Source organism: Megascapheus bottae, chromosome 11, assembly GCF_031878675.1.
Source record: "Megascapheus bottae isolate mThoBot1 chromosome 11, mThoBot2.hap1, whole genome shotgun sequence".
Taxonomy (NCBI): domain Eukaryota; kingdom Metazoa; phylum Chordata; class Mammalia; order Rodentia; family Geomyidae; genus Megascapheus; species Megascapheus bottae.
The window spans coordinates 669845-683876 of NC_143519.1; the positions used below are offsets into that span (position 1 = coordinate 669845).

The window sequence follows — 14032 nt, forward strand, 5'->3', positions numbered from 1 at the left end:
ATGATTTTTCCAAGTCTTTCCATTTCCTTGCAAATGGGGCGATGTCATTCTTTCTGATGGCAGCATAGAATTCCATTGTGCACAAATTCCACAACTTGTTGATCCACTCATCAACTGATGGGCATCTGGGTTGGTTCCATATCTTTGCTATGGTAAAATAGTGCTGCAAGAACATCATTGTGCTAGTGGCTTTAGTATGTTCTTGTTTCTGGACGATAGGGTAAATGCCAAGGAGTGGAATTGCTGGGTCATAGGGAAGCTCTATGTTTAGTCTTTTGAGGAATCCCATACCACTTTCCATAGTGGCTGAACGAGTTTAAACTCCCACCTACAGTGTAGTAGTGATCCCTCCTGGCCACATCCTCAGCAGCATCTGTTGTTATTGGATTTCTTGATCATGACCGTTCTAACTGCAGTAAGGTGAAATCCCAAAGTTGTTTTGATTTTCGTTTCTTTTACTTCCTCTTCAGAGAAGTCCCTCTTTAAGTCTTTAGCCCATCTTTTAATGGAATGGTTGTTTCTTTGAAGATTTGTTTTGGAGAGATTCATTTTTTTAACTGTAGATATATTTTGAATATGAGGCCTTTGTCTGTTGTATGGTTAGTGAAGATCTTTGCTCATTCTGTGGGCTTTCTATTTAACTTTCTAGCTATGTCCTTTGCCATACAGAAGCTCTGCAGATTAATGCAGTTCCATTTGTCCATCCTTTCTTTAATTTGTTGTGTTTCTGGGTCTTTATTAAAGTTTTGATCTGTGCCAAGAAGACCTAGTGTATTTCCTTGCCGGGGCCTCCCGGCAGCAAATTGGGGTTCCTGAAATAAGGGGCAGGGACTGGAAAAATTAGAAGAGAGACAAACACATCGGGTCCAGGAGGTCTGCAGCCCAAGCAAAAACTGCCACCCCGTTTATTCTTAACTCAAAGCTTATATCCCTTCTTGAGACCAGGGCACTGCCAGGTGTTACATCCAGATGGTTAATCAGGGAACTGTTGGGGGTTACATTCATATGGTAAATCTCAGATCAATTGAACAGGAGAAGGCCAAAAAGCAATAAGACAATCAAGCAATTATCTGATGCAAATCAAAGTACAGTTTGATTCCACTCTTGCTCCCGACATATCCCCCATCTTTATTTTAAAAGAAACACAAGTGCAATTTCTATTCTTTCCACTATCTCTAATTATCTCATTATCCTGTCTCACTTTCCAAAAATGACTGGTCCCTTCATCTAAAGGGGATAGATGGGCGGAGATTCAGCTTCTGTGACTTCTTCAAGCTGACTCAGGGGCGTTGTCTCTGTGCTTGACCAGGGACCTTAAGAAGCCTAGCCTGTTTTATTAGGGATTGCAAGGATTAGATATCAGGAATAATAATTTGCTCCAAACTGGAGATCATATTTAACATTTAACAACTGCACAAACCATCTTTGGCTACAATAGTGTAGTTACATAGCACCCATTTGCAAAGGCCTTTTCTTGATTGTCTGGGGAACTAAATTTCTGCAACCTTAACAATGCTTCAGTTGTCAGATCTAAACATTAATAGAGACACAAGTCTCAGACCCACAAACTTTTCCTGAATTTGTGGCTGGTGTCAAAAATAAATAAATAAATAAATAAATAAATAAAAATTTCGCTCAATTAGGGCTTTAAACTACCCACTATCACAGAAGATTGACAAGTTCCTGCCCAGTTATGAAAGGCACGGGCATTAGTAAGGCATGCTTACAAACTATTCTATGACCTCCCGGCTCTGATTAATTTGATCGGCCAAGCACAAGTGACTAAGATCTGACACCAACTCTGCCATCCAAGCAGAGGCTTTCTGCATCGTGTCCCAGTAGAGTCAATGAATATGTTAAAAGGTCCCTACATAATAGTAAAAGGAGGAGAAACACAGCTCATATGAATGTGTGGAACAAGTGGATCAGTAGCAGTCCCAATTGACATGCACAAATAACTCAGGTCCTTTCCACGTCGCAGGATGCACCACTGGAGGGTTGGGGGTGTAGGCCCAGTGAGTCGCTGCTTGGATGGCCACTGTCACTCTCCACGATCCGAACGCAGCGTTCAGGCAGCCAGCGGGCGTCATTTTCTCCTTGTGAAAAAACACATACATGCCCTCGACCCCAGGTTAGAACAGGATCGGGTCCATGCCAAGCACCAGTTAGGGGATCCTTCCACTTTACTAAGGCAAAAGCACGCTGCTCTCTTTTTTCCCAGAATCGCTGAGCAGCAGATAAATTATTTGAATCCAAATTCAAAAAATTTAAAACAAATAAAGCATGATTAAGTATATTCACAGGGGTAGCGGGATACGACTCTCCTTTCTGTATTTTAGCAATTTGATGTTTTAATAATCCATTAGCTCTCTCCACAATGCCTTGACCTTGAGGATTGTAAGGAATGCCTGTAATATGAGTGATATTATAGGAACGGCAGAAGGATTGAAATGCTCGGCTTGCATAGCCAGGGCCATTATCTGTTTTTATTTGCGAGGGAATCCCCATCACAGCAAAGCATCGAATGCAGTGAGAAATACAATGTTTAGTGGCTTCCCCAGCAAGGGGGGTGGCCAAGATAAAATTAGAATAAGTATCTACAGTAACATGAACATATTTTAATCGGCCAAATGATGGAACATGCGTGACATCCATCTGCCAAATGTGATTAGAAAGCAGTCCTCGTGGATTTATACCTAAATGGGGGGCTGGTGAAAAAGGGACACAGTTGGAGCAAGTTTTAACTATTTGTCGCGCTGCTTCTCTAGATAATTTGAACTGTCGGCACAAGGCTCGACTGTTTTGATGGTGGATGGCATGTGACTGCTTAGCAAGTTCAACCTGAGTTAAGTAAACTCTGGTGGCAGAGTCAGTGACCGCATTGCCCTCACTTAAAGGGCCAGGAAGATTAGTGTGAGCTCGAACAAAGCCAAAAAAACAGGGGTGGTTGCGAGAACAAAGCAAAGTTTGTATTTGGCGAAATTGGGTCTGATAGCCGCCTGACAGGCGGCGTTGGCATTTTCATAGGCTATGTGTCTAACTATACTCTTCCTTGCATTCTCATCTTGTACTAGGCAGTCTGCAGTCTCCATTAATCGAGACAAAAATTCTAGATAAGGTTCATTCGGTCCCTGTTTAACTTCTACTAGATTTTTTGTACGATTGGAATTGCGTAACTTTTTCCAAGCCTCTCTCGCCGCAGCATTTATTTGTAAATAGGCCTCCTTTGCATAACCCAATTGATCTTCGGTGTTTTTATAGGTTCCCTCTCCTAACAACTGATCAACAGTGTAAGGCAGGTTCTTAGACCTATTTGTTTCAATTTTAGCCCGACACTGTGCAGTGAACTCTGTCTCCCATAATAAGTACTCTCCTGCACTAAGGCATGCTCTGGCAAGCCGCTTCCAGTCATTTGGGCATGCAATACCAGCACACGCAGCCTCCAATATTACTTGAGTAAAAGGGGCAGTTGGCCCATATTGGGAGCAGGCATTTTTTAAATCCTGTAATAGTTTAACAGGAACAGGTTGATGGTATACTTGTTCATCATGATCAACTAAACTAGGGAAGCATCGAGGCCCTGAAATACCTTCCCTCTCTCTAGCAGCCTGAGTCAGGTTTAATTGCGATGCACTGTGCCTGGTTGTAGTGCCTGTTAAAAGGGACTTGTTGCTAGGGCCTTTAGGCTTGCCTAAAGGTTGAGAAAGGGATTGAGGCCGTAAGGCTGCAGCCGGAGGCGGTGGGTGTGAGGGGTAAGGTTTAGAATCAGACATCATAGTGGCCTGAGGGTCATATTCCTTTCCTACTTCTGGGGGGGCTCTCTGCTCTGTCCCCATTTTCGATAGAAGATGTAGCATTTCTTCTAACTTCTTCTCTATCGTAGCCACCCGGCCCTCCAATGACTCATCATAACTTTCCTCCTTGGTATTCAAACCTGAATTCTGATACTCAATATCTACTGGTTGTTGTTCCCTTTTCAAGATCTCACTTAGACTCTCTTGGGCTGCGGCATATGGCTCAGCCTCAGGTTCTTCAGAAGGGTCCTTTAACTCATAAAGTTCCCTTAATTCAAGATTAAGTTCAGCATTTTCATGTAGAGGATTTATGCATTCACTTACTAAATTCCATACAGTAGCAGCCTCTATTGGGGTCTTTTAGGGGCCATATACATCATAATAATCTTGAATTCTTTTTCCTATCCGATGCCAGGCTTTTTGGAATTCCTCCTCTATAGACCTCGGGCATGCCTCCTCGACAAACTGTAGGAAGCTCTGAAGCACCCCTTTTTCCACCCACGTTCCGTGGGCTTCGAATAGGCCTGTTAAGATCGGTAGAAATAACCCATGGCTATTAGCTTGACCCATAATTTTTACTCCTGACTATACTCTCTTAATAGTCCTACGATGTGTTACTCACCACAGGGAGGGGTCCTTCACCTTCGTCCCAGATTTTCAGGTCCCTGTTCGGGCGCCAGATGCCGGGGCCTCCCGGCAGCAAATTGGGGTTCCTGAAATAAGGGGCAGGGACTGGAAAAATTAGAAGAGAGACAAACACATCGGGTCCAGGAGGTCTGCAGCCCAAGCAAAAACTGCCACCCCGTTTATTCTTAACTCAAAGTTTATATCCCTTCTTGAGACCAGGGCACTGCCAGGTGTTACATCCAGATGGTTAATCAGGGAACTGTTGGGGGTTACATTCATATGGTAAATCTCAGATCAATTGAACAGGAGAAGGCCAAAAAGCAATAAGACAATCAAGCAATTATCTGATGCAAATCAAAGTACAGTTTGATTCCACTCTTGCTCCCGACATATTTCCTATTCCTTCTTGAAAAGTTTTCACGATATCTGCTTTTACCTCAATGTCTTTGATCCATTTGGAATTAATCCTGGTGCAAGGTGACAGAGAAGGGTCCAACTTTAGTTTTCTGCAGGTGCTTAACCAATTTTGCCAGCACTCCTTGTTGAAGAGGCTTTCTTCCATTTTTTTTTTTTGGCTCCCTTATCAAAGATTAGGTGGCCATAGGTCTGTGGGTTGATTTCTGGGTCTTCAGTTCTATTTCATTTGTCCTTAGGCCTGTTCATGTGCCAATACCAAGCTGTTTTGGTTAGACTCTATAATAGAGTCTAAAGTTTGATATTGATATTCCTCCAGCGCTGTTCTTTCTGTTAATGATTGTTTTTACTATATGTAGTCTTTTATTATTCCATATGAAATTTTGGATTGCTTTTTCTATTTCCTAAAGAATGACATTAGGATATTGATGGGTATTGCATTGAATTTGTAGATAGCCTTTGGCAGAATTGCCATTTTTTATTTAGTAAACCCAGTTTATTCACATTAATACATATTTTGTCATGCAGCTTACTGTATTGTACTGTACTGTAATAAAAAATGACAAATCTCTTGCTATTTGAAAATGGCTTTATATAGAAAGATGGCTTTCTTAAATGAGAACAACGTATAGTTAATTTAAAACATCTATAGATAACTGAAAAATCCTTGCACAGTCTATAGGTAAAACCTTATAGTTTTCACATAAGTAAAATTAAAACTAGCCTTTTTAATACTGTAGCTCCAATACACATTTAATAATTTAATTAAATAAAAACAAACATAACTTTACATTATTACAAGGCTCAGGTTTGTAGGCAACTTTTAAATATTCATTAATGTTAATAACGTCTTAAATTTTACCAGTAGTGCTATGCACACAGTAGATTGGTCAATTAATTCTGAAATACAGAAGTATTTTCGATAGTAACAGTCCATATTCACAGAATTGCTATTTTCATAATGTTAATTCTTCCAATCCAGAACCATGGGAGATTTTTCCACTTCTTCAGTTCTGCTTTAATTTCCTTTTTGGGGTTTTTAAAGTTTTCATCATAAAGGTCCTTTACATTCTTAGTTAATTCCTAAGTACTTTCGTTTCTTTCTTTCTTTCTTTTTGCCAGTCCTGGGGCTTTGGGCTCAGGGCCTGAGAACTGTCCTTGGGCGTTCACAAGACGAGAGCTCTACCACTTGAGCCACAGTGCCAATTCCAGCTTTTTTTCTATGTATGTGGTACTAAGGAATCAAACCCGGGACTTCATGCATGCTAGGCAAGCACTCTACCACTAGGCCAAACTCCTGGCCTGTAAGTACTTTATTTTCTTTGAGGCTATTGCAAAAGGAGTTGCTTTTCTGATTTCTGCCTTGCTCCTCTTCTTGGCATATGGGAAAGCAGTTGATTTTTAAGGGTTAATTTTTTTTCATATATTTTTTATTGTAATTAATAGAAGGGTTACATATTTGCCAGATAGATGGTGCATTAATTCCCATACATTGATACCCTTTCACATGTCTTGGTCCCCATTTCCCTCCCCCCCACCCCCACCCCTCATCATTTTTTTATTTTTTTTATTTTTTTATTGTAATTAGTAAAAGGGTTACATGATATTTGCCAGATAGAAGGTGCATTAATTCACATACATTGATACCCTTTCACATGTCTTGGTACCCGTTTCCCTCCCCCCCCCACACCCCCCACCCGTCTTGGTTTTCCCCCCTTCCCTATCAAATTTCAAATATCCAAATACAAGTAAATTCAATTTATCAGATAACAAAGTGAGATACTATACCAATATGAGATAACCAAGGGACAGCAAAGGAGATGAGAGACAACATACTACATTAAGGACAACAATCATTCATTATATGGCTTTTGTTTCACGATCCTGGAGGTCCTTTCAATTAGCTTCACATTATATGTCCTTATGTATCAAGATTTTGCTCTATTGCAAATCTCTGCTAGTAGAGCCCAAGGTTTCTACTGATTATGACGAATGAGGGAAACCATTGAGCCTAAGTTCCTTTGAGTCTGGCTTACTTCACTTAATATGATTTTTTCTAAGTCTTTCCATTTCCTAACAAATGGGGCGATGTCATTCTTTCTGACAGCAGCATAGAATTCCATTGTGTACAAATACCACAACTTGTTGATCCACTCATCAACTGAGGGACATCTAGGTTGGTTCCATATCTTTGCTATGGTGAATAGTGCTGCAATGAACATTGTTGTGCTAGTGGGTTTAGTATGTCCTTGTTTCTGGGTGGTTGGGTAAATGCCAAGTAGTGGAATTGCTGGGTCATAGGGGAGTTCTATGTTTAGCCTTTTGAGGAACTGCCACACTGCTTTCCACAGTGGTTGAAGGAATTTGCACTCCCACCAATAGTGTAGTAGTGATCCCTCCTGGCCACATCCCCTCCAGCATCTGTTGTCATTCGTTTTCCTGATCCTGGCCATTCTAGCTGGAGTGAGGTGGAATCTTAGAGTTGTTTTGATTTGCATTTCTTTTATGACCAGAGATGTTGAGCATTTCTTCATGTGTCTATAGGCCATTTTTTTTTCTTCTTCAGAGAAGACTCTCTTTAAGTCTTACATTGTGAAAATGACAATCTTGCCAAGAGCTATCTACAAATTCAATGCAATACCCATCAACATCCCAATGTCATTCTTTAAAGAAATAGAAGAGGCAATCCAAAATTTCATATGGAATAATAAAAGACCCCGTATAGCAAAAACACTTCTTAGCAGAAAGAACAGCGCTGGAGGAATTTCAATTCCAAACTTTAGACTCTATTACAGAGCTGTAATTCTCAAAACAGCTTGGTACTGGCACAGGAACAGGCCTGAAGACCAATGGAATAGAACTGAGGACCCAGATATTAAACCACAGACCTATGGCCACCTAATCTTTGACAAGGGAGCCAAAAAAATAGAATGGAAGAAAGACAGCCTCTTCAACAAGTTGTGCTGGCAGAACTGGTTAAGCACCTGCAGAAAACTAAAGCTGGATCCTTCATTGTCACCTTGCACTAGAATTAACTCCAAATGGATCAAAGACCTGGAGGTAAAAGCTGACACACTGAAAACTCTGCAGGAAGGAATAGGAGCTACACTAGGCCTCCTTGGCACAGGTCAAAACTTTCTTAATAAGGACCAAGAATCACAACAAATCAGAGAAAGGCTGGATAAGTGGGACTGCATTAAACTGCAGAGCTTTTGTATGGCGAAGGACATAGCTAGTAAACGAATCAGGAAGCCTACAGAGTGGGAGAAGATCTTCACCAACCAAACAACGGACAAAGGCCTCATATCTAAAATATATCAACAACTCAAAAAATTGAATCACTCCAAAACTAACCTCCAAAGTAACAACCATCCCATTAAAAAATGGGCCAAAGACCCACCCCTCATCTTGTTTTCCCCCATTCCCTATCCAATTTCAGATAACCAAATACAAATATATCCGATATATCAGGTAACAAAGTGAGATAGTGTAACAGTATGAGATAACCAAGGGACAGCAAAAGTGATGAGAGATAACATAGTACCTTAAGAACAACAATCATTCATTATATGGCTTATGTTTACATCACATTTTAAATGACAAGTTTAACAAACAAGTGTTCAAGAAGGGAATCTAATTACAATCTCTGGGATTTAGTATTTAGAACTTAATCTAAATTAGGCTAAGGGTTTGTATGTCATAGAAACATCAATTTATGAAATAAAACATTATGTCTATAGAGTCATAGATTTTTATGTCTATATAATTATGTTTGTATTTCCATTACCATGTCCATAGCTTTGGGTATGCAGTTATTGAGTCCTTGCTCTTGTACTTTTTGGATTTAATAGCCACATATTAAGGATACCATGCGCCTTTTGCTCCTTTGGTCTTGACTTGTCTCACTCAACATGATTCATTCTAGATTCATCCACTTCCCTGTGAATGCCATTATTTTATCTTGTCTGTTGGCTATGTAGAATTCCATTGTGTATATATACTGCATTTTCTGTATCCATTCATCTGCAGTAGGGCATCTGGATTGTTTCCATCGCCTGGCTATTGTGAATAGTGCAGAGATGAACATAGCTGAGCAGGTGTCTTTATAATATCCTGGGTCATGCTGTTCAGGATAGATGCCCAGAAGTGGTATGGAGGGATCATAGGGAAGGTCTATTTTCAGTTCTTTAAGGAACCTCCACAGTGCTTTCCAGAGTGGCTGAACTAGTCTACATTCCCCCCAGCAGTGTAGTAGGGTTCCTTTTTCTCCACAATCCTAAGGGTTAATTTTATACCCTGCTACTTTGCCAAAGTTTCAAATCAGCTCAAGCAACTTGAGAGTGGAGTCTATAAGGTTCTTTAAATACAGAATCCTGTCATCTGCAAAGAGGGAGAGTTTCGCTTCCTCTTTCCCTGTTTCAATCCCCTTTATGCGTGCTTCTTGCCTTATTGCTCTGGCTAGGAATTCTAATACTATATTAGGGAGGAGTGGAGAGAATGGGCATCCTTGTCTCATTCCTGATTTTAGAGGAAATGGCTTTAGTTTTTAGCCATTAAGTATAATGCTAGCTGTAGTTTTGTCATACACAGCCTTTATTATACTGAGGAATGTTCCATGGTTCCTAGTTTCTCCAGAGCTTTTAGTATAAAGGGGTGTTGGATCATGTCAACTGCCTTTTCTGCATCTATTGCAACAATCATGTGATTCTTGTCCTTGATCCTGTTGATGTGATGTATTACATTGACTTGCGTATATTGAACCAGCTTTGTCTCCCTGTAATGAAGTGTGTTTGATCATAGTGCAGAATTTTTTTGATGAGTTGTTGAAGACGATTGGCCAGTGTTTTGTTGAGAAGTTTTGCATCAATATTCATCAAAGAAATAGGTCTATAGGTCTCTTTCTTTGATGCGTCCCTGTAGGGTTTTGGGATGAGGATTATGCTGGCTTCATAGAATGAGTTTGGCAAAGAGCCTTCAATTTCGTTGAAGAGCTTGAGGAGTATTGGTGTGAGCTCTGCTTTGAAGGCCTTGTGGAATTCAGCTGTGAATCCATCAGGCCCTGGGCTTTTCTTGGATGGGAGTTCTCTTATTGCCATCTCTATTTCAATACTTGAAATAGGTCTGCTTAGTTGGTTTAGATCTTCTTGGTTCAGTGTGGGTATGTTAATATTGGCTAGAAATTCATCCATTTCTTCTAGATCCTCAAATTTGTTGGCATAAAGGTTTAAAAAGTATTCCCTCTGGATCTTGGTAATTTCTGTCGTGATATTTACATTCTCATCCATGATTTTGTTTATTTGGGTGTGCTCCCTTCTTTTTTTGGTAAGATTTGCTAAGGGTCTGTCAATTTTGTTCATTTTTTCAAAGAACCACCTCCTTGTTTTGTTGATTCTATGTTTTTTTTGGAATCTAATTTAATTCTGCTTTAATTATAATAATTTGTTTCCTTCTAGTGGAATTGGGAATGGTTTGTTGCTCTTTTTCCAAGAGCTGAAGGTGCATCATTAAATCATTAGTTTGAGATTTTTCCAATTTGTTAATGTAGGCACTCAGAGCCTCGGAGTACTGCCTTTTCTGTGTCCCAAAGGAGCTGGTATTTTGTGTGCTCCTTTTTGTTAAGTTCCATAAACTGTTGGATTTCTGTTCTGATCTCCTCAATGATCCAATGGTGAGTCAGCAATGTGTTGTTCAATCCCCATGAGTTACAGATCTTTCCTTGGTGGGGATTGGTGTTCGGTTCTAGTTTTATGCTGTTGTGGTCTGAGAGAATGCAGGGAATTCCAGTGCCAAGAAACAATTTCATAACTGAGTCCGTTAACTTCAATCCTAAGATTTATGAGTTCTTTTGACCCAGGAATCTTGGAGAGATCTAAAACCATCCAGAGAGAACATGGTTCTCTGGACATCCTTGGGAATATCCTGGCGCCTTGAGTCACAGGACGGCTGGAGTGTCAGGCTGCTCTCCCTGGCACTGTGTCTGGAGAGCTGTTTCCAAAACTGGCCTGGTCCCTGTCTGGAAGGAGTGCTGTCTGCACAGGCACCCCACCCAGTGCAGAAGGTCTGCATCATGTGCGGAGCCACAATCTGTCCCAGGCCTTAGGCTTTTAGTCAAAGTCACAGAGCTCTTCGGTGTTGTGAGGACAAGATGGCTCAGAACCAGGAAGAAGCAGAGACATTTCCCCTATGCTTGCCTTCTGCCCTCTCTATCTGCCCGTGTTCCCAGCCACGGATGGGAAGTCATGAGCCTGTGTCCTTGTTTCCGGTTGTACCTGTCAGGTCTTGCCAGCTCCTGAATCCCTGTGCTAGAACAGGGAGGCCATAGCATGGAGGCCTTGTCGTGGCAGGCTAGCTCTGCCTCTCGTCTGTGAGGGGTGTGGTGCGTGGCCCTGCCAGGCCAGGGCCCTCCTTACCAAACTGAGCAGGCAGTGGCCACTTCATTTTCTTGGAAGCTGTCACCAGGAAGAATGAAATTTTCTCTTTCTCAACTACACAGAAACAGTAATGAAAATATAGTACTGTGTGTGTGCGTGTGTGTGTGTGTGTGTGTGTGTGTGTGCACGTGCGTGTGCGGTATTGGGGCTTAAATTTAGGATCTGGGGACTGTTCCTAGCTTTTCTTCATGTAGTTTTATTGTTACTGTCACTACGGTTTTGTGCAGGGGTTACCATCTCGCAATTCAGGAAGTGAGTGCACCTATCTCGCTTGAATAATGTCATTCCTGCCTCACCTCCCTCTCCCGACTCTTCCCACAAGTTGCATAGTTCATTTTCCACGTAGTGTAGACTGGATATTATAATTGTATTTGTTCACTCTTCCTCCCTCTCTTTCTGAACTTCCCTTTTGTGCCTCTAAAAAGGCAGAACAGTTTTTTAAAGTATATATCCTTTAGTCTTCCCCCTCCCCCGAAAGGGTGGTGCTCTACTACTTGAGCCACAGCTGCACTTCTGACCATGTGCTGGCGCACTGGTTATAAAAGTCACAGACTTTCTCACTCAGGTTGGCTTAGAACCAGGAGTGAGAAGATCTCATCCTCCTGAGTAGCGAGGATTGCAGCCATGAGCCACTAGCATCTGGCTCCATTTGTTTGTGTTTTGCAATTCTGAGACTTGAACTCAGGACCCTACGCGTACTAGACAAACTCCACCACTGAGCCACATCCTCATTCCTAAATAATAAAATTACTGGTTTAAAACAGTCCAGGGAATAACCTTAAAACCTCTCAGTCACTGCTTAGTTTTAGAATGCAGCTGAACAACTCTAGAGGTGTTGTTTCACGCTGGCTCCATTTCCTCTCTTTCTGGCACTGCTAGCTCTGGGTACAGGTGGCCATCTTGTGCCCCCCCGCCCCCCTGCCCTCTGTTAGGCACCATCAGCCCACTTTTCCTGTGCTTGCATTTAGAGTACCAGGAGCACTGGTTTTACTTTGAAGCTAAATGGCAGTTTTATTTGGAGGAGAGAAAAATCGGTGAAGACATGGAAAACAAAGCCACCTTTCCTGACAACTATGATGCGGAGGAGAGAGAGAAGGTGAGCCAGCGGGGCCTGGACATGTGTGCACACCATGGTGTCTGCCAGTGTGCAGAGGGGTGGCTGCGGAGCGGGCATGGTGGGGTCTTAGGCTGGGAACCACACTGACCCATGGCTCTTTTCAGACCTATAAGAAATGGAGCTCCGAAGGCCGCGGGGGACGACGAGGCCACGATGCCCCCATGATAGCCTACGATGCTCTCCTTGCAGCTGGGAGCAGCTGGGCTGAGCTGTGTCACAGGGCCATGTTCCACAAAGGTGAGGCTCCCCTCTGTGGGCTTCCAGAACTTCCACTACCTCTCGCCTCCACACACACACGAGGGAGGTGCTGGCTCTGTCAGGGCCTGGCCCTGGGTTCGGGGGGAGCCAGCCGTGGGCAGAAGGACAGGGGTCAGAGTCATTTAGGAGAGCCTGGAAAGGGCCACGTCCAGAGCAGTCTGAGCAGATGGAAGGAAGCTGTGCAGCCCGCTAGATCTTTTCTGCACTGAAATTTGGGTGGAGTGAATGGGGAACAGACAGCTGACAGGAGCTGCGGGATGGGAGGAGAGAGCTGCTGTGAGCCAGGCATGGCCCAAGGAGCCAGGGTGTTCCCAGAGGGGCTCTGGCAGATCCTGAAGGGGGATCATTGCTCCTGTCTTTGCTGCCGACCTCACTGGAGGTCTGTGTTTGGTTGCAGGCTTGTGGCCTGAGTCCTTTGTTGATAGTAGACAGTGCTGTGAAGGAAGGGAACTTCATTGCCTAGGTGACAAAGTATCCAAGTGGAAAAGCCCTCAGGCTGGCTGGCCCTCCCTTCCCCTGAGAGAGAAGCTGGTTTCAGACCCATCCTGAGGCAGGCATTGGTGGGAGGAGAGAATGGGCCGCAGGAACAGGAACGCTCAGGTCAGGTCGTCTGCATCCTTGTCTGGGTGTCTGGGAAAGCCTCCTGCCTTTCCTGGGGAAAATCCTGGTCTTCCTAGGTCCCCAGCCATGTCTGCTCCCCAGTCCCTGCCCTTCCTCCACCCAGTGAGGTCCCACTTGACCCTTCCAGCTTCTCTCCCTCCACACACACACACGCTTGTGCCATCTGCTCACACTAACATGAACACGGGCTAATGTGTGTATGTGTGTATGCATGTGCCCAGGCATGAGGCAGGATGTGAAAGTGGACATGTGGATTTTTGCATATACTCTGAGAGAGAGAGAAAGAGAGAGAGCGCATGAGTGCATGAGTATATGTGTGTGCATGCATACTTGAATATGAGTGATATGAAATCCTGAATCAGAAGCAGCCTGGGGATGGAGGCTGGATGGGGAAGGAATCCTGGTGGGGCATGAGGGTCGAGGTATGGCTGATGGGCCATGTGGAGGAGGAACCCGTGGTGGTTCCCGCTACTGCGAGCCCTAGACATGTCAGTATGTCAGTGCTTCTTCTTTTTTTTTTTTTTTAATAGGTCACGGATCTTGAACTGGGCCTTGGCGCTGTCCCTGAGCTCTTCAGCTCAAGGCTACGACTCTCCCCTTGAGCCAAGCCCCACTTCCCCTTTTTCTGGAGTTTAATTGGAGATAGGAGTCTCAGGTCCTTTTGTGCCCAGCCTGCCTTTGAACCTTGACCCTCAGATCTCAGCCTCCTGAGTAGCTAGGATGACAGGCGTGAGCCACCGCGCCCGTCATGGCAGCACCTTTTGTATTTG

At 43.2% G+C, this 14032-nt stretch overlaps 1 protein-coding gene across 1 annotated transcript in view; it reads left to right on the forward strand.

The window, feature by feature from the left end:
* Positions 1-14032, forward strand: part of LOC150056656 (inactive ADP-ribosyltransferase ARH2) — a 30917-nt gene that overhangs the window by 16339 nt on the left and 546 nt on the right. The window contains exons 5-6 of the mRNA XM_090341848.1: positions 12235-12362; positions 12488-12620. Coding sequence (XP_090197974.1) covers positions 12235-12362; positions 12488-12620 — 261 coding nt within the window. The remainder of the gene's footprint in view (positions 1-12234; positions 12363-12487; positions 12621-14032) is intronic.